The sequence below is a fragment of the Notolepis coatsorum genome (genome assembly GCF_963971535.1).
Source record: "Notolepis coatsorum genome assembly, chromosome: 4".
NCBI lineage: Eukaryota > Metazoa > Chordata > Actinopteri > Aulopiformes > Paralepididae > Notolepis > Notolepis coatsorum.
Genome location: NC_140168.1, coordinates 76,248,417 through 76,270,461, shown reverse-complemented (window position 1 = coordinate 76,270,461; position 22,045 = coordinate 76,248,417). Strand labels below are relative to the sequence as shown.

At 43.7% G+C, this 22,045-nt stretch overlaps 1 protein-coding gene across 1 annotated transcript in view; it reads left to right on the top strand.

Annotated features, from left to right (window-relative positions):
* Positions 1-22,045, top strand: part of cpne4b (copine IVb) — a 262,123-nt gene that overhangs the window by 57,771 nt on the left and 182,307 nt on the right. The window contains exon 2 of the mRNA XM_084312573.1: positions 1,177-1,383. Coding sequence (XP_084168699.1) covers positions 1,213-1,383 — 171 coding nt within the window. The 5' untranslated portion in view covers positions 1,177-1,212. The remainder of the gene's footprint in view (positions 1-1,176; positions 1,384-22,045) is intronic.

Below are 22,045 nucleotides of genomic sequence, written 5' to 3'. Positions count from 1 at the left end.
AATTGAATTAACTTAAACTAGAAAAGTAAATACAAACTAAATTAACAATGTAACTTAGTTTACAGTTTCCTTCTGAAGCACAACTTAATGCCTCATCCTTCCAGTTGGGACCATTTGTCACATAGTGAGAGGTTCCACAGATCAAGCAGGGCTTGTATTTTGGTTTGGCTCTTCTCGTTCTTTGTTATGCTATCGGTATCCTATTATTATGCAAAGTCTAGGTGATAGATAAGTGCCGGGTACTTGGCGCATGGTGCGACGAGTCCAGTGAAAATTGTGAACGCATTTTTGTGTGCGCGCGTGCACATCCGTGCGCGTACTTCTGCTCAGAAAAAACTGCTAGCACGGCGTGGTACCGAGTGGGACCACCACTGCATCACTGCTCCTTCCAAACAACTGAGAATGTAACTTAATGCATCTTTAAAGGTATAATCTGTAATGCCGTCAACCTCTGGGCCCTCTTGGTGTTTACACTTTGTTAACTTGTTTTGTTTTGGTCTGATGCGTGGGTTGGAGTTGAGTGTGGATAGTGGCTATAGGGAGGTGTAGTGGTTACGTCATTGTTGTTTCCGGCGTGGTCCACCTCGCTTGAAATTGCAATGTGTGGGGTCTAAATCGTCTAGTTTAAAACAAATAAAGCATGAACATTGGCATGGTGTACCTTTCTGTGTGTATTCATCCACAATCTATAGCTCAACATGAAACAATTTGCAATTAATCGTAATATAATTACGTATAATTTTATTTCAACCAAAATGCTTAAACAATAATGTTAGTGATAGAAGGGAACTCATTTTGTGCAAAAATAGAAAGCTTGCCAATGTTCATGAGGCAGAATTATTACAATAGCCGATAATAAATTTGACCAATGATACATTTACCAACTATATATCTATATATATTCATAACATAATATATGGCTATATAGTAACCTATTATACTGTGAATCCTTCTTTGACTGCATTACAGATTCTACCTTTATTAAAATAGCAAAGGTAGAAGATTATGTTCAATGTAATGTCCTCATGTAAAATCTTTGTCTACTCTTCCAGCCATCTGTCTGTCCATCTATCTACCTACCGGTACATATCAACCTGTTCATAACCCACCTACCTAGTGCAAATAGCTCACCAAACTAATCACACATTCTCTCTTTCTCTCTCTCCCCTCTTGTAGTGTGTGTGTGTGTGTGTGTGTGCGTGTGTGTTCAGGATGAGTAATATCTATGAGTCTGCGGAGGCCACGCTGGGCTTCATCAGCTCGCCGTGTCTGGCCAAGGTGGAGCTGAGGGTGGCCTGCCGAGGCATCTCGGACCGCGACGCCCTCTCCAAGCCCGACCCTTGTGTCGTCCTCAAGATGCAGTCCCACGGGCAGTGGTTTGAGGTGAGGGGCTGGTGGTGGTGCTGGTGCTGGTGGTAGTAGTAGTGGTGGTGGTGGTGGTGGTGGTGGTGGTGGTGGTGATGGTGGTGGTAGTGGTGGTGGTATTGGTGGTGGTAGTAATCATAGTGGTGGTAGTGGTGGTGGTAGTGGTGGTGGTAGTGCTGGTGGTAGTGGTTGTGCTGGTGGTAGTGGTAGTGCTGGTGGTAGTGGTGGTGCTGAGTGGTGGTGGTGGTGGTAGTGGTGGTGGTGGTGGTGGTGGTGGTGGTGGTGGTAGTGGTGGTAGTGGTGGTAGTGGTGGTAGTGGTGGTGGTGGTGGTAGTGGTGGTAGTGGTGGTGGTAGTGGTGGTGGTGAGTGGTGGTGGTGGTGGTAGTGGTGGTGCTGAGTGGTGGTGGTGGTGGTAGTGGTGGTGGTGGTGGTGGTGGTGGTGGTAGTGGTGGTAGTGGTGGTAGTGGTGGTGGTGGTGGTGGTGGTAGTGGTGGTAGTGGTGGTGGTGGTGGTGGTGGTGGTGGTGGTTGATTTGATTTGATGTTTTTTATTTTCGTGTCTTACATACAGGTGTATGCCCAGCCCATAATGGGCTTACAACAAGACACATAAACAATAAGTATATAATAATATACTTGACAAATTACTTGACAAATGACATATAGACCAAGATGGCCACAAGAAAAATAAAATACAATAAAACGTAATATAACACAAGCTGTACGCAATGTATGTAAACAAAGAAACAAGAGGAATACATATACAATTATATATAGGGCTGGGCGATAAAATGATAACGATAACTATCGCGATAAATTATTTCCTCGAAATAAACATGAAACGTGGTCGCAAAGTTTCAATATATCGATTTTCCAAGCTTGGATATGAGCACACGCACTAACAACCAATCAGTGAAGGAGATGGCGACAGTGAAGGAGACCCGCGGTGCACCTCTGGGTAGTAAACAAGGCTGGCTAGGATCATTAGCTTGCACGCCGCTATTTTATAGTTTACGTGCCGAGTGGGTGTGTGGCGTGAATTCTGAGGCCACGGTTAGAGTAGTGTGGGGTATGCTGCGCCGCGGTGGACGTCGTTGCAATGTATTGGGGCGGAACGGAGTATTTTAGGGTGATAGTTAGTACATTGGAAACAAGGCTGGCTAGGATAATTAGCTTGCACGCCGCAATTTAATAGTTTACGTGCGGAGTGGGTGTGTGGCGTGAATTCTGAGGCCACGGTTAGAGTAGTGTGGGGTATGCGGTGGACGTCGTTGCAATGTATTGGGGCGGAACGGAGTATTTTAGGGTGATAGTTAGTACATTGTCATGGGATACACCGCTTGCTCTGGCTAACTGTTAGTTCCATTCTTATAATGCATAATGATCCAGTGGCGGTAGGTTGCCCCCTGGTGGAATATAATAATCTATGCACTGGTGCGCAGAAGAACGTGCGCGGACTAATGACGACATCAACTCGAGACATTCGCAGCAGCAAAACAAGTCTATTAATAGCCCGTCCATCGGCGCCGGGCATAAGAAGTTAATTAAACTTGACAGAAATTATATCGACGATAATTATCGATATCGAGTTATATGAAAATTAATTTCTTTTGTGATCAAATTTTTTTATTTTTCATTTTTCAAACATGAAACATCACAACTCACAACACAATAATAACAATAATACGTAAAAGACATCCAAAACATAAACTAACCCAAATGATTAGACAATAAATTAGACAGATTATACATTTGCATACATATCCAGTTCAAATAAGCTGTCACAAAGTATAAGGCTTCCTGAACCCCCTCCATCCCCAGGCCCGGCAGCCGCGAACCCCAACCCCGGAGGACCCGGAGTCCGGCGCCCCCACGGGCCAAAGCACCACGCCACTTTAATGCTTCAACCTGCAGAGACCCCCAACCACGGCCCCCCCCAGTCAGAGCCCATGGCCACCAGACCCACAGCCAAAGGGGGTCCCGAAAATATACATCATTAAAATTACAAGAGAAGAAAAAAAAAACACAAGTGGACAATGGCATATGAAAATAATTTTATAATTTTATCGCGATAACGTTTTTGGCCATATCGCCCAGCCCTAGGATATAGTGTGTTTTGTCTCAAGTGCCATGCTTTCTCCAAAAATCCTGGTGGTAGTGGTGGTAGTGGTGGTAGTGGTGGTGGTGGTGGTGGTGGTAGTGGTGGTGGTGGTAGTGGTAGTGGTGGTGGTGGTGGTGGTGGTAGTGGTGGTGGTGGCAGTGGTGGTGGTGGTGGTAGTGGTGGTGGTGGCAGTGGTGGTAGTAGTAGTGGTGGTGGTGGTGGTGGTGATAGTGGTGGTGGTGGTAGTGGTGGTGGTAGTGGTGGTGGTGATGGTACACACACACACACACACGCACGCACACACACACGCACACACACACGCACACACACACACACACACACGCACACACACACACACACACACACACACACACACACACACACACACACACACACACACACACACACACACACACACACACACACACACACACACACACACACACAGATGTATATGTAAACAGAGAAAAAGGCAGTCACCTTCAATCAGTGTCAGAGGGTTTTCATCCATGAGACGAAAGTGAAATTATACAATGGCATGCAAATGTCTTGATTCTGAAATGAAATGAAATGAAACCAAGATGGCGGACAATAATCTTTACGAATGGATGTGTTGATAGCGTCATAACGACTCATTCAAAAACGATTCTGTCACGTGGAATGTGTTAGTTGCTTACACAATGTTGGATTATGTAATTGGTTGGTCATGACCCATTGTGGAACAAAATATAAATCGCGGGAAGTATGTTGTTAGATGCCATTCGTCAAATGGACACTCATTTCACTGTTAATAATAAAAAAAAAATTACCAAATATTTTTTTATTTTCAATTTTCAAACACGAAACAACACAATAATAACAATCTCCTGGGCCTGATCTCTGCCACCGACGAAAGGGCCTACCTGGAAGAGGTAGAGAATCTGTCACAGTGGTGTCAGCAGAACTGCCTCTCCCTGAACGTCAGCAAAACAAAAGAGATGATTGTGGACTTAAGGAGGTCGGGGTCAAGGACTACAGCCCCCTCAGCATCGACGGGGCACCGGTTGAGAGAGTGAACAGTTTCAAGTACCTCGGAGCCCACATATCCGAGGATTTGACATGGACCACACACATTGACAGTGTTGTGAAGAAGGCACGACAACGCCTCTACTTCCTCAGGCGCCTAAGGAAGTTCCAAGTCAGTCAGAAGATCCTTAGGAACTTCTACTCATGTACAATAGAGAGCATCCTGACTGGCAACATCACCTCCTGGTTTGGGAATAGCACTGCACAAGACCGTAGCAGACTACAAAGAGTGACACGTTCAGCCGAACGCACAATTGGAGGGGGGCTTCCCACCCTCCAGAACATTTACAACAAGCGGTGCAAGGGGAAGGCTAAGAGAATTATTAAGGACTCGAGCCACCCGAACAACTGCCTCTTTGAACTGCTGCGGTCAGGCAAGCGATACCGGAGTCTTAAGGCGAGCACAGAAAGACTCAGAAGAAGCTTCTATCCCCAGGCCATCAGGCTGCTAAACGAACAATAAACACTATGCAACAACCATCAAATGCACACAGCACACACACCCACACACTCACTTAAACAAACAACACACTGCAGCACCCACTCTCCACACTTTAGATCACACAAACACACTTTATATTTATTGATAAAGGATTTGCACTACAACTCGTACACCTACTGTAAATTGTACCTAAATTGCACCTCATCCCATTTCTGCCTTGCACTATATAGTATTGTATATTAGTTCACTGCACAGTATTGTATATTATATGGTAACTCAGTTATGTCTATTCTGCATCGAACATTGTACATATGTCTATACTGAACACTTTTTACTTCTAATTTACATGCTATACTATGTTATTTTATTTCATACTTATCTTGTCTTGCACAGTCTCTGGAGCGTAACAGTAAGAAGCATTTTGTATAAAAGTATTCTGTACTTCTGTATGACAACTATTAAAGAAACTTGAACTTGAAACTTGAACAATAATACATAAAAGACATCCAAGAACATAAACTAACACAACAATGATTAGACAATAAAGTTGTCACAAACTAAAAGTATAATAAAATAAAATAAAATATATACTATAAAAAGTGCTTACCGAGCCCCCTCCACCTCCAGGCCCGGCAACCGCGAGCCACAATCCCGGAGGACCCACAGCCCGGCCCCCCCGCGAGCCAAAGCACCACGCCTTTTTAGTGCCTCGACCCGCAGAGACCCCGAACCGCGGCCCCCCCCAACCAGAGCCCACGATCACCAAACCCAGATCAGAAGGGGGTCAGAAAATATACATAGGATCAGCATTGAATGAAAAATAATAAATAAAACAAAAATACAAAAAACACCATTACCACCAACATACATGAATATTCGCTCGTTCTCCCCCCCCCCCCCTCTCGCCCCAGGACCCCAGCGTGAGACATCCACATAATACCCCATTCAGTACTCAATTTCCAGAGTCAAATGCGTTCTTTTAGTTTTTCCACCACAGCCAACCAGACCGCTATATTGGCTTCATTAACACCTATGACACGTGCAGTGAAAATCTCCAGATAAATAACATCAAGATAGGTGAGAATCCATACCTTCGGACATAGCTTATCTGGTTGTATCCAGCGTGAGGCAATCAGCTTTTTGGCAGCCGTCAGACCAGCCAAAATGAGTCTCTTTACATGTACAGAGGTCGGCAATTGAGAAACATCATTTAACAATAAAACAGAAGGCAAGGCCGGTATGGTTAAAGAGAAAATCTCTGATAACTGAGTGGTAACACTTTCCCAGAAGATCTCAACACGAGGGCACTCCCAGTACATGTGCATATATGTTCCAATGGCACCGTCTGGACACAAGGTAACCACATTAACCCTGAGCCTTAGACCCATTAGGTTCAATCGCCTGGGGGTCAAATAAGTCCTATGAACAAAATTTAGATGAATCTGTTGGTGATCTGGGTTGCGTGATGATAGTCTAATATTTTACCAGACTGCATCCCAATCAAAATCTATATCCAACTCAGGGATATCCTTTCTCCAAATCGTATCTTAAGGGTAAGTCTTATGAGGACGTAAGTAAGTGCCGATAAAAGTCAGAGACGAAGCCTCTCGATGTCTCCCTGTCATAAAATAAATTGTGAAACCGGTGTCGCTCTAGTGGAGCGTCCCATGGGACTCCATGAGCCTTCAGAGCTGCCCTCATTTGTAAATAAAATAAAAAGGAGCTTCTGGGGAGATCAAATCCGTTGGATAGGTCCTGAAAAGACCGGATACCCGAGTCATTGAAAATATCCCCCTTCCCATCTAGGATATCTAATGGATTGTTGTCCAATAAGGAGCTAATTGTTATTGAATAGTGGGGAATGCATGTGCCATTTATGGCGGTTAGTGCATGCTTTCTGGGTGTCACGCCAAATCTGGATCACATGTGTGATCAGAGGGCCAAATCGTAATTTGCATTGCTTAATTGAAATGTTGGTATACACGACATCTTGAAGTCTATGTGGGGACACCATATCCTCCTCCAATGGGCGCCAGGACACAGCCGCTTGAGTGTCAAACCAAGTGATAAGGGGTCTTAGAGAGTAAGCTTGAAAATAATACTTGAAGTCTGGAAATGCCAAACCCCAGTCTAGTTTACTCCTCTGTGCAGTGGATCTCTTTAAGCGTGGGCGTTTGTTATTCCAGACGAATTTATATGCAGCAGAGTGCAGTTTTTGCCAGTAACCAACAGGGGGAGACAACGGTAGCATGGAGCTGATAAAATTAATTCTGGGTAAAACATTCATCTTAATTATTGAGGCGCGGGCCTGTAGTGAGTTCTTTAATTTGGACCACCTGTCAAAATCCGTGGTAATCCTGTCACTCAAGCTGGAGTAGTTATACTTTACTGTCTGGTTAACAGTTGGGAATATTTCAATCCCAAGGCATTTAAAGTGCTCTACCATGAGTTTGTTTGCTGGAAGGATGGTTGCCTTCGCAGTCTCGTTGAGTGGAAGGAAAGCTGATTTTGGCCAGTTGATCTTAAATCCAGATAGACTGCCAAAGTCATCTATTACTTGGAGAAGATAGGGCAGAGAGACGGCTGGGTTCTGCATAAATAGCAGTACATCATCCGCGTATAAGCTGATATGGTGATGTGTGCCCTTAATTGATACAGGGGATATAACCCGGGATTGTCTTATGTACTGAGCCAGAGGTTCGAGTGAAAGAGCAAAGTGTTCTGGGCTAAGAGGACAACCCTGTCTAGAAGAGCGCGAAACAGCGAATAGTGGTGAGCAAAGCTTCCCTGTCAAGATCATGGCAGAGGGATCTGTGTAGAGGACTTTGATCATGTGAATGAAACCCTCGCCCAATCCCATCCTTCCCAGTACTGCTCATAAATACGACCACTCCAATCTGTCAAAGGCCTTCATCGCGTCTAAGGACATGACAGCCGTAGGGGCTGCAACATCCTTACTGGCATCAATCACGTGTAGTAACCGTCTGATATTATCCGTGACCAGTCGGCCTCTTATAAAGCCGGTCTGATCGGGGTTAACCAGAAATGTCATATGCTTTTGAAGTCGGATGTCTAGCACCTTAGCATATAGCTTGAGATTGGCTCCGAGGAGACTTAAGGGTCTATAGCTGCCACATTCGGTGGGACTAAGATAGTCCTCCAGCTTGGCGTGATCAAAGACCACTTCCGACTCGTACAGGTTGGAATAAAACGAGCGAAATTTATCGTTGATTTTGTTGGGGTTGGTGGTTATCTCGCCCTGTTGGTTCTTAATGGCAGGGATATCTGCAAATTGATCGCTGGCCCGTATTTTCATAGCCAGCAGGTGACTGGGTCTAGAGCCATGAAAGTAGTAGTGTTGTCTTGTTCTGTGCATTTGAAATTCAGATTGTTGTCTTAAAATGGAGTTAATCTCCTTTTCACCATTTTAATTTGGAGTTCCAGTCGGCTACTAGAGCGAATAGAGTGGTATTACTCCTAATAAACCCCTTAACCGCATTCCAGAAAGTTCTGGGGTCCTGTACCGATCCAGCATTAAACTGCAAGAATTCAATGAGCTTCTCCTTAAATTGTAAGTTAAATTCCTAGTTCTTCAGCAGCGTTGAGTTAAAGCGCCATCTAGGGGCGCGAGATGTCATTTTGCTGAGTGAACCCTTAAGGAGGATGTATTTGTGGTCTGACAGTGCAATGGGCTTCAAGTCAACGTCAAAGCTATCGAATAGCCTAGGGGAGGAGAAAACATAATCAATTCTGGAGAAAGTTTTATGTCTCACGGAGAAAAAATTGTAGTCTCGCGAGGTTGGGTTTAGTAAACGCCACATATCAATAACCCTGTGTCTTTAGACCAGCCACGTAGGGCCGCGGCAGCTTGCTTTTGATCGTGGGTTACAGCATCTCCAGATTTATCAATCAATGGATCCCACATGGCATTGAAATCAGCACCCACTATGAATGAGTACTCAGGTAGTTTCAGCATCTCCGTAGTGAGTGTAGTATAAAATTGCGCGTCATACACATTAGGGGCATTATGCAGCTATAAGAGCAATTTTCCTGTTAGTGTATTCCATCTTCGCTATAGTGATTCGTCCTTCCGCATCAGACCACACATCTAATAGTTTAATATTCAACTTCCGCTTAGCCACTATGGCTACTCCCCGGGATTTAGTGCTAAAAGAGGAGGAGCTTATATTATGATAATTTTTTTTTGCAAGTTTAGCACTGTCAGCCTTCAAAAGATGCGTTTCACTCAGCAAAGCCACATCAACCTCCTGTCTTTTCAACCATGTTAGCACACCTGAATTCCAGATCAATATGTTTAAATCAGCCATAGTCCAACCAGGTTGCATTATGACTGAACGTGATTCCCCCGAAGCAGAGCACCACAACATATACACATCCCCACGCTAAGGTCCTATTGGGCGAGAGCAGACATACAGTAGAACGAGCCAAAAGAAATAAAAAACTAAAATCCCTGTGTGTCCCCCCCCCCCCTCCCCCCCCCCCCCCCTCAAATATCTTGTCAGATGTCGATCAAACAGCAACCAGAACCACATTACGTAACTTTACCATTCTAACCAGAATTGTATATTGTAACGAATTAGGAATAGGGGGAACCCCCCCATCTCTCAACAGAGAGTATCAATCTATATATATATAGAGCTCAGTGCATAGAACATTATGCATACGATAAAGGCACATGAAACAAAGTTTGTCCGAACTGAACTTGATTAAAGTGAGGTAATCTTAACACATGTCGAAATAATACCATTGTGGAAACAAACCCCGATCATTACCGTGCTGCCAACGTTGAGGTAGTGCAGCGTCGGTGACGGTCTTGTATTCTGCTGTAATAAGAAAGAGAGTTAAATGCACAACATTGTCCGCAGCGGTAGGATAGCCTCGACCTGCCACCCGCATACAGTTCGTTGCAAAGGGGATCAACCCCCTCGGTCGGACGGATCATAAGCACATTCCGTCTGTTTGAGTGAAAATTGTGATCTTCATCCCGCTCGGTTAGAGCCGAATAAAGACAATAAACATACGTAACAAACCTCGCGCCGCTCAATGGATAGTTAGAGTGTTAGATGATAAAAAAGGCAAGAGATAAAGAATAAAGAAAAAACTGATAAGAGTACAGGGCGTCTGAATTACATTCAAATAGTCAGTAATCATGTTCGTGATTGAGACAGTACCGTATAGAGAAGTCAAGTATTACCGTCCTGAGGATTGAGAAAGCCACGGTCGAACGTGTTTCCATAGTGCTGGCCCGGATAGCTAGCCGGTGTGCTAATAGCTCACGTGCAGTGGAGTCGTTAGCTTGGTGTATGCTCCACCGTGGTCGGTCTGTTCCTCTCAGTCGGAGTGACTGTGTTGCTTTTTCGAATGAAGTCCTCCGCCTCGGATGGTGATTTGAATAGTCGGTTGCACGATACCTCTCCCCGTCCCGTCTTCACCTTCAGCGTTGCTGGGAATAGCAGATACACCTCCACCGCCCTCTCTCGTGCTAGATCCATGGCGCCGGCGAATGCTCTACGACGTTTAGCTGTGTAGTCGCTAAAGTCAGCGGCGAATCTCAAGGTACGGCCGTTCACCACCGGAGGTTTCAGTCTGGCCTCTCTCAATATATGCTGTCTCGTCTGGAATCTCAGGCAGCAGAATATGAATGTGCGAGGGTTTGCACGTTCGCCCTTCAACTGGGTAGCGGGTCTGAAGATCCTATGCGCTCTTTCGATCTCGGGGCGAGCCAGTTTCGGGAACCATTTTGGTATCATCTCCTCGAGGTATTTTATCGGTTCGTCCTCCTCCGTTTCATCCGGCAACCCGTATATTCTAACATTACATCTTCTACCACGGTCCTCCAGGTTCGCCGACTTCATCTCACAATCACGTAGTTTGTCCTCCAAGTATAATATTCCCGCGACGTTGGTCTCAGCTACCTCCACGACCGCGGACATACCTCCCTCCGCCATGGCTAATCGTGCATCTATGGCAGTCACTAGGGATGTCCCGATCAAATTTTTTTGCTCCCGATCCGATCCCGATCATGTGATTTTGAGTATCTACCGATACCGATCTTTCCCGATCCGTTCAAAAACTATATATATATATTTAAATTATATATATTTTTTTTTATCCCAATTTCACCCTGAATGTTGACGTTATCCAGGTGAAAAGTTAACTTCATTCAAGCGAGGCATTGCAATCCTTGACAAATCATTTGATGTATAATTAAATCAAAGGAAATGCGTTTGGGTCTGAGATTGTGGCTGGTCTGCCGTTCTGCAGCTGGATACTATTGGCTTGTTTTGGCAAAATTATTCTGCTCTGTGTGACAATAAATAAATGAATGATGATATGCAATTTAAAACCAAAACTAAGGCCTCAGTATGAGTTTAAGACGTGAACATGGTCATGTTTGTTGAATAAAAAAAAAAAAAAAATCCAGATTATTATAATTTTTTTGTCGATCCCGATCTTCGGAAAATCACGTGATCGGCCCCGATCACGTGATCGGATCGGGACATCCCTAGCAGTCACCGTCTCCTGTAGTGCATCTACCCTGCCAGCTAGCTTAGCCAAGATAGCGTCTGTTTCCTCACGGAATATCGACCTGATGAGTTCCTTATCCACGTCGTTCAGGGTTCCCAACTTGCTCTGCGTCTGTTTAGACATAATTCTAACTTCAAGAAAATCAAATGGTATAAAAAATAAAACATAATCAGGGTTAATGTGGTTTGGTTGCAGAGCTCCGTAAAATCAGCCAGCCATGCGCTGTGGAACGGAACCGGAAGCCACTGTTAATAAAATGTTCAAGCAATCAATCAATCAATCAATCAATCCAATAACACACGCTCACTTCATTCTTATCAATCAATCATTCCAATAACACACGCTCACTTCATTCTTAGATGCTTCTATAGAAAGTAGGTTCAAAAAAATTAATAAAGAGAAATTGCCTCCCTATTTTAACCTACTTTTTCTGCGGATGGTTTTGTGAATAAATCTCCATTATGCTTCAATTAATGTGTGTTTATTATATAGCAATAAGGTTGGATGAATTCGGCAATTGTATAAAGATGTAAGCACTGTCTATCTGTAATAAAATTTTCAATCAATCAATGAATCAAACCAACGCTCACTTCATTCTTGCCTTGATACAGCGCACCTCCGAGCTGCTTCCACACGGAGGCAACTTCTCTTTTTTTTCTTTTTTTTTTACTACTTTTTCTGCGGATGGTTTTGTCAATAAATCTTCAATTAATGTGTGTTTATTGTATAGCAATAAGGTTGGATGAATGCGCCAATTGTATAAAAGACATTACACCACGCGCAGTCGTGCGTTATGAGAATTAGAGCATGCCTAGGGGGGTCTAACAACCACCCCTAGGCATGCTCTAATTCTCATAACGCACTCCTGCGCGTGATGTAATGCTTAAACGCGTCAGCCTTTTTTGTATGGACCCCAATTTCACAGTGAAAAATCTATCTTGACAAAACCCAAACCCCTGATTTCTCTCCTTTTTTCATGTACTCCTCCAGTTAGTGCTAATAATCTGTTTGTATTTCAACCTTTGCTGAACAATCATGTAGTTCAATGCATTCCCCCTTCAGAATATACATTTACATTTACATTTAGTCATTTAGCTGACGCTTTTATCCAAAGCGACTTACAAGTTCTGTACGACAAGACAGCAAGAAGGGTACAACTCTATCAGCTGAATAACAATGTTCATCAAGTGTTGCGTGTTACAGTGTAGGTTAGTTTATTAGGACAAGTGCATGACAGTAAGGTTAGTCAGGGTTAGATTTTTTTTTTTTTTTTTTATAATCATTTCAGATAATGGTTGAAGAAGTGAGTCTTTAGTCGACGGCGAAAGATTGGACGGGATTCGGCTGTCCTAACTGGGATGGGTAGTTCATTCCACCATTGTGGGGCAAGGACTGAGAATAGGCGGCTTCTCTTTGATGACCCTCCGGGAGCTTGGATAGGAGTAGGTCTGAGGCGGCCAGAAGATGCAGAGCGTAGGGGTCTTGAGGGTGTGTAGTTAGAGACCATTGACCGGAGGTAGGCGGGAGCGGTTCCCTTTGCTGCACGGTATGCTAGGTCGAGGGCCTTGAAGCGGATACGTGCAGCAATGGGGAGCCAGTGCAGGTCCCTAAGAAGTGGGGTGACATGGGCCGACTTCGGTAGGTTTGATATCAGGCGGGCCGCTGCGTTTTGAATGAGTTGAAGAGGCTTGGTGGCAGTGGCCGGGAGGCCAGCTAGCAGTGCGTTGCAGTAGTCGAGGCGGGAGATGACTGTTGATTGGATGAGGAGTTGGGTGGCTTCTTTTGTCAGGAAGGGGCGTATCCTTCTGACGTTGCTCAGGAGGAATCTGCAGGTTCTGGTTGTCGCTGCGATGTGAGCAGAGAAGTTCAACTGGTCGTCGAGGACAACACCAAGGTTCTTGGTGGTCGGGGACGCGGTCACAGCTGCATTCTCGACTGTGATGGAGAGGTCGGTCAGGGGGGAGGATTTGGCCGGCAGGTGGAGCAATTCTGTTTTGCTTAGGTTCAGTTTGAGGTGGTTGGTCGTCATCCAGGCGGAGATGTCGGACAGACAGGCCGAGATCCGCTCAGAGACGTGGATATCTGAGGGAGGGAAGGAGAGTATATACAGCTGTAGACTGAACTCTGCGCCCATAGACTGTAGCTGTAGACTGAACTCTGCACCATGTGTGGACTGAACTCTGCACCCTGTCTCAGGCACCGTGTAGACTGCAAGTAAACAAGCATCTGAGGAACAAACCTCTGTGCTGCTGATACAGAGCCCCTCTCTCTTCTAAAGAAATAATAATGGTTTATTTTAGCAGCTGCCACTCTTGGCATATTTCCCCACAGAGTTTAAGAGGAGAGTTAGTTGAGGAAAACAACTGCTGATGTAAGGCCCGCCTTGGGAGAAGGACTCTTTATATCTGCCGCTTGATTGATGTGTGGTCGATCTTTTACTTATCTCCACTGTGGTCTAACGGGTTGTTCTTTTGACTTTCACGCAGACGACCGGGGTTCGAAACCCTAGTCTTTTCCTTCTTTTTGCAATATAGGAATAATTCAATTTGGTGCACGTTGAGAGCTATATAAAGAATGACATCCTCAATGCATGTAGATTTATAATATTTTAACTTAAAACCAGGCTACTTTGGCGTATAATCATTAATATTATATTCCAAAAATTTATATTGGAAACACGGGGTTTCGAACACCGGTCGCTGGGTTGGCAGGATTGAGCACTACCGTTGCGCCACTGTGCCAGATGGGATAAATTCATTGTTTATACATTAATGAACGAGAGACCCGTGTTTAGAATATTCTTTATTTTGAATGAAGTTTTATTTCTTTATCCTCATTCATTAATGTGACGTCAACGGCTCATTCAATTTCTCAAATCCGTCAAACAGCGCATCTCATCAGACATCTTAATCCCAGTTACAATTAAAATAACCACATAATGTGTACATCGCACCGAGCGAGCGCCACAGTATATATAACGTGCATTATTTAGGACAAAGTGAATTTAGTATCAGCATTTTGGGTCTATTTTACATTTCAAAAGCCCCCTCTGGAAGAATGGAGCACAAAAACGTAATTCAGAATGGTATAATGCAGATCGTAGACTGTGGGAATAATTTCAGGAAACGGGCTGTCACTTCTTTGCGGGGGCGTGGCGATGGTTGATCCGGCTAACTTGAACTTAAACCCTGCTTTCGACCAGGCTCAAACTTTTGGATCTGTTGTCATGGTGATTTGGATAATCCAGGTACGGGGAGCCGGAAAGTCCGGCTTAAGTCAGACTTCACCGAAAGTTATCCGGCTAACTCAGTTATCCAGGTACGGGGAACGGGGCCCAGGTCCTAAATTATTATTATTATTCGTTTAAAGTTGAAACTTTCTGAACTTTTCAGAGCGATGCGCTGAGCGCATTTTCAGACAACCAATCACAGCCGTGGTGCTTGTGACACATTCGTAACCTGAGACCGGAGTTGCCTGCCTGTAACCCACAAGGGACAGGAGCAGTATGAGGGCAAGCGTCTGCTGGTTGGTGGTCATTGCGATTTGCGACAAAGCACAAAATACACTAATAACTACACGAATACACTAATAAAAAGCTAATAAAAAGCAAAGGGTGAACTGTGGTGTCAGGCAATAACTATATATATAATTAATATACAATAAAGTGTATTAATATATGATATATGTGCAAAACCGCGGCAGTAAAATACGATAAAAAGATGGCTGTCGCTAGATTTCTTTTTCTCTGTCATCTTGCTACAAGATGTGCTTCATCCCAGCACTACCGGCGCACTGCCAGCGTTTTTCAGCTGGAAATATGCGCCAGGTGGACGCATGCCCTTAGTCGACTATTCGACTAATAGGGGTCAGCCCTAATCAGTACTAATCAGCTAGTGTGTGTGTGCATCATCGGCGTATTTAGACCACTATCAGTAGGGCACGTGCCCTACTGATGATCATCTGTGCCCCACTGATACATTTTTTTTTACAAATGTTTTTTATTTTCCCTTTTTTAACATGATCAAATGATCATTTAACATGATCAAATAATTATTATAATATTTTATAGTATAGTGAAATATTTTGCACTGCATTTATCTTGTTGAAATCCTCCAACAGGCTCTTTTTTGTAAGTTGACTGGTTTGCACACCAGTGCTACAGTACAATCAACAGCGGGGTGTATTAGAAGGCTATGGTGAAGAGGTACATTTTTAGCTTATTTCTGAAAATATTAAGAGATCTAGCTTCCCTAATGTCCATAGGTAGTGTGTTCCATAACTTTGGTGCATAGTTAGCAAAGGCTGCATCCCTGATTTTCTTTAGACTGTGGCTTGGAACCTTCAATAGACCAGTAGTAGATGATCGCAATGTTTATACTTTGTATATAAGGAGGAGGACCTTGAAATCAATTCTAAATGTTACCAGAAGCCAGTGTAGGTTACTTACTTGTAACTTCGGGTTTGATCCAAGGAGTAAGTTGCCCCATATTGCTCTGTAACATTTCTCTTTTTGTTATAGGACCGACTAGTAGGATTTCAGTTTTGCCCTCATTTAATTTTAGGAAGTTGTTCGTCATCCATTTGTTTATTGCTAAGAGACAGGCGGAAATGGAGTTTATAGCTGTGTGATCATTTGGTTCAGCGGAGATGTACAATTGTGTGTCATCTGCGTAACTATGGAAACATACATTGTGCTTTCTAATGATGTCTCCTCAATGTTCAATGTTCAATGCCATGTTCAATGCAAGTAAAGCACTTTAAACTTTAAGTATGACTAAATGCTTTCTTGACTATATATAGTAACTGTTCCAAAATGCATAGATTTCTATGTATTTTAGGGGTTTGGGTGGCTAGCTCTTTTTAATATAAATGTCAGATTGTTTTATTTATTTCATAGATTTCTATGCATTTCAGGAGTTTGGGGGGCTGGCTCCCCAAAATAATTAAATAACATAACCCTAACCTAACCCTAAAACCGAAATAAAGTTAAAAAAAAATAGTTACAAAATCCACCCATTTTCGCCCACAAACCGGCCAAAACCGGCCAAATTTTTGGTGCCCTTCTGTGCCCTACTGAAGTGCTGGGTCTAGATACGCCCCTGGTGTGCATGTGAGGTGGATGTGCCTAAATGCTGTGCAGGTGTGTTACATCAGTCCTAATCAGCTACCTAAGTGACGGATATATCTCCTTTCCTTCACGTATCCCAAGGAGGGGGGCGGAGATCTGTCACAATATATATATTTTTTGAGAAATCTCAAGGCACCACTGGCAGCTCTCTGAGGCACCCTAGTGGGCCGTGGCACCCCTCTTGAGAACCACTGTGTGTAGAGGTCTAAGCACTAGGTGTGACTGGGTAGTGTAGAGGTCTAAGCACTAGATGTGACTCGGTAGTGTACAGGTCTAAGAACTATGTACGGCTTCCCAGACACTGGGTAGTGTAGAGGTCTAAGCACTAGGAGTGGCTGGGTAGTGTACAGGTCTAAGCACTAGGTACGGCTGCCCAGACACTGGGTAGTGTAGAGGTCTAAGCACTATATGTGACTGGGTAGTGTAGAGGTCTAAGCACTAGGAGTGGCTGGGTAGTGTAGAGGTCTAAGCACTAGATGTGTCTCGGTAGTGTAGAGGTCTAAGCACTAGATGTGTCTGGGTAGTGTAGAGGTCTAAGCACTAGATGTGTCTGGGTAGTGTAGAGGTCTAAGCACTAGATGTGACTGGGTAGTGTAGAGGTCTAAGCACTAGATGTGACTGGGTAGTGTAGAGGTCTAAGCACTAGATGTGTCTGGGTAGTGTAGAGGTCTAAGCACTAGATGTGACTGGGTAGTGTAGAGGTCTAAGCACTAGATGTGACTGGGTAGTGTAGAGGTCTAAGCACTAGATGTGACTGGGTAGTGTAGAGGTCTAATCACTAGATGTGGCTGGGTAGTGTAGAGGTATAAGCACTAGATGTGGCTGGGTAGTGTAGAGGTATAAGCACTAGGGCTGTCAGTTTATCGCGTTAATTAGATTAATTAATTATACAGCAAATTATCGCGTTATGAAAATTTACTCAAAAAGAATTTTAATTATTATTTTTTTTAATCTCATTCATTCCATTAACACATTAACTGCCATGGAGTTTGCCCGTCTCATACCACTCTCTGCCACCACTCTAAGCCTATGGAGATGTTCACCTTCTTTGCAGGGCTATAACTTTTTAAATTGTATTGCTAAATTGACATTACTATGGCCCATTCAACATCGATTATCTATCGTTCAGGATGTAGGAACGTTATACTTTTTCATTCATAGATTCATACGAAAATACCGTCTAGAATATAAATATGTTTTTATCGTTTTCTGCAGTAATTCCTAGAACGTGAGTTATAGGCATAAACGCATATATAGATTATCAACTGCCGTTTGTTGCCGATACACTCTATATTAAATATTTCAACTGTACATGATCCTAAACGTTATGACTCATCATGCGCGGATGAACGGGGGTGCACAGAGATCACCAGAGATCCATTTCCGGTTGTAACTCGCCAATCATCCACCAGGCGGCAGTATTGAAGCGTTTCAGAGTTGTGCAGGCTCCCACTGTATCAGCCGAGGCTGGGTGAGGGAATTATGAATACCATGGCGAAAAAATTAAATATGATCTCAATAACGTCGTACGCTGTGGAATGGCAGAATTAGCATGAACTTGAAACACGTTGTATGACGTTATTGGCGCCCAATGTGTTAAAACGTAGAATAAACATTTACAGACTATTTTTTTTAATGGGCCATTTGCATGTTCTTGGTATCTGATTCTAGGGACATCTATGGATCTCAGATAATGTATTCCCAGTGTCAGAAATACTGTGTCTGTTACTAGGCTTGAGTAAATTGTAATGAACCAAATGAGAATATCAATAAAAAAAAATTTATTATTATTTTTTTTGGCTGTGAATAACACTACCCATGCTAAAATTGACCAGACCTGAAAAATCTAAGCAAATGAATAAAGGGAAGATGATTAAACAGATTTAGTAGATACCGTACTGGGTAACACTTTATAATAACACTCAGTTATAAGACCTTTATAAGGTATTTGTAGATAATGAACTAATCATGAACAAATCATTTATATACATTCGTAAATTATTCATCATTTATAACTATATTTGTATAACATTTACAAATTTGTTCTACATTATTTATAACTCATTATCAACATTGTTTGTACTTGATTTGTTCATCATTAAATAATGTTGTTTAATGTGTAGTAACACATTTGTAGATGCTTTGAAAAATGGATTTTTTTATACTGTACCTCAATTTTTTTTTAAATGTTTATTTTTTTAGCGTTTATCGCTTTTTGCTACTGGGCAGTCCAGTAGAGAGAGAGAGAGAGAGAGAGAGAGAGAGAGGAAGAGCGGGAGACAGAGTGGGGGGAAGACATTCGGCAAATGACGCCGGGTCCGGGAATCGAACCCGGGTCGGCCGTGCCGCGACGTAGCGCGTTACATGGTTCGCCACTTGGGCGCACCTACTGTACCTCCATTTATTTGTTCATGTTCAACAAATGATTTGTTAAGACATTCATAAAACATCTATAAATCATTTGCAGATGCTATTGTGTGCCCTAATCTGAAGTGAAGCCTATTCATCATTAACAAATGTCTAATACAGTTAATTATTTGTTTACTTTTTCATCACCTGTTACAAATGTTGTAGACAGCTTTCGGATACACCCTTCTTTGTGACATCAAACAGTGACAGAATTCGGACTATAGATAAATGCAATTTTATTAACATATAAAATACATGTGCATGACATAATAGTGTAACATGGGGGGGCACTAGGACCCAGGAGTACCCTGACCAGGTATTGAAGAGTATCTAGAGAGGAAGTCTCACGCGAGTGAGACTTGACGTCACGTGTGTTGCCGTCTGTTTGAATGGAAGCACGATACATTAGCAGAACCAAGTTGATCGTGCTGCGCCTGGCCCACGCTTTTAATAAGGTATGAGCAGGTTAAACACTTTTTTTGTTGGTAAATCTATTCCATCATTTCCGACCTACAAACAACTCTTATATGTTGTGTAGACGTACTTGATGTGGTGGGCGCTAACGTTACATTTGTTCCTAATGTGTGCTCAGTGCTCAGTATGTGATGATGACACGACACACAAGAGTAATTGTAGCAGGCCCTCGAATTAAGACAACGATTCTCAAACTGATGTTGACCATTTATTTCCGTTCCTTCATATGATCATTGACACCGTAAGAACTGTGGTACAGAAAGGAAGAAAGGGAGGTGCGATTAGGTCATTTTCTCCGTCACCTATATCTTACGTTAAGCTAACGTTGTTAGCTACCAGAAGCTATAAGCTAGGCTAACAACTATTAGTTTCAACACAGCGCCAAACATCAATCAGAAAAATAGGAATAACGTTATGTAAGGTTCACACCATATTAACACACCTTTTTGCTTCTTCGGGGGTTGCTATTAATAACAGAAGTGTCTTTATAGATATACTTTGTCTACTATCTCACGACACCACACCTTATACTTTGGCGCAACATTCTCCTACTGGCAAAGCCGGAACAATACCGGATATTAATTGTGGTAACCTCTAATAATAATAAAGCCACACGACACGCTTGTGATCCCTTTGGTTTAGTAGTTTAGTGGAAACGGGAGCAATGGAAGGTTGTACAATACAGGTGCGTCTTACACTCCGCACACTTTAGTCATACAGGTAAGAACTCAGGCACCGGATGCGGAGAATACCTCACGTATATATCTGTAGTCACAAAATAATATCCCTTGAGCGATAACTCCCTCTAGTGGGGAAACATAGATACTGCATCAATATTAATCCTAGATATATATAAGGCTGACATTATAACACCCCTCCCCCTTTAAATTTCAACATTACCAAATGTCCATGCAATACAAAAATAATAACAGTAGCGTCTTACCCTTGTACACTTTCCAAAAATATATATATACCAAAAAAATTACTTAGCAACACCTTACCAAATAAGGCACTTGAAAAACATATTACCAACAGTCATTACTCTCATAACTGTCTCGTTAAAGGTTCAGTTTGTCGGGAGGTCTGCGATCACGCTGTGACCTGCGCAAAACCGCTGGTGACCTCGGACACACCACAGGTGCCTGAGGTTTGGGTGGCTCTGGTGTTGAGAGCATGAGAGGGGTCTGAGTGTCAACTCTTCTTGGGGACACCGACACTTCTCCTGGTGAGTCTGACACTGGTACAGTAGTCACTGGCAAACAACATTCTCCCATAGTCTGTTCCCCACGGGTATCCACCGTGGTGCGATCCATCTCTGAACTTGTGTCGTGGCGTAGGCGTACATGGTCCTGGTGTCTACGGAAAACACATCCACCAGTCAGATGAATGACATAGGAAACTGGGCCACTCTGTTTCAGAATAACGCCAGGCAGCCACGGTTGCTTGTTGATAGTACTGAAATTCCTCACATAGACCTTGTCCTCAGGTTCTAATTGTCTCTCCTTTGTGTGCTGATCATGATGCTCCTTCTGCTTTTCCTGCTTCCTCTGTACTTTCGCCTTCATGTCTGGACGCAGCAAGTCCAATCTTGCCTTGGGCCTACGCCCCATCAGCATCTCTGCTGGCGTGCGCCCCGTTGTCGTTTGAGGCGTGAGGCGATAGGTAAACAGGAAACGTGAAAGTCTAGTGGTTAGAGAGTCTCCTGTCATCCTCTTCAACCCCTCTTTCACTGTCTGAACAGCCCGCTCAGCCAAACCATTTGAGACTGGGTGGAACGGCGCCGTCCTAATGTGATTAATGCCATTCAGGTGCATAAATTCACTGAATAGCTCACTGGTGAATGTTGGGCCATTATCAGAGACCAGGGTGTCTGGCAACCCATGGACTGCGAACACTTGTCTGAGTTGGTCTATGGTTGTGGGGGCTGTGATATTGTTCATGATATGGGCTTCTATCCATTTTGAGTGTGCGTCTACCATGATCAGAAACATCTGTCCCATAAAGGGTCCTGCAAAGTCTACATGCAGCCTAGACCAGGGGCGGTCTGGCCACTCCCATGGGTGCAACGGAGCAGGCGGTGGATTGTTCTGATTAGTCTGACACTGTGTGCATGATTTTACCTTGCTCTCCAGATCATCGTCCATTCTTGGCCACCAGACGTATGATCTCGCTAGGCTTTTCATCCGGGAGACTCCTGGATGAGTCTCATGTATCTCCTCCACAACTTGTGACCGTCCTGGGGGCGGTACGATGACCCTTGACCCCCAGAAGATGCAGCCGTCCTGCAGGCTCAGTTCTGTTTTGCGTTTAGCATACGGCCTCAGTTCCTCTCCCTCCACGACACTGGGCCAACCTTGCAACAGGAAGGTCTTGACTCGAGACAGGACCGGGTCCCTCTCTGTCCACTGTGTCGCTTTTATAGGTGTCTCTGCTAGCCTCTCCAATGAAAATACAGTCTCTGGAGGCACATATGTAGTGGCAGGTGTTATCCTTGCCCGCTTTGAACACTATA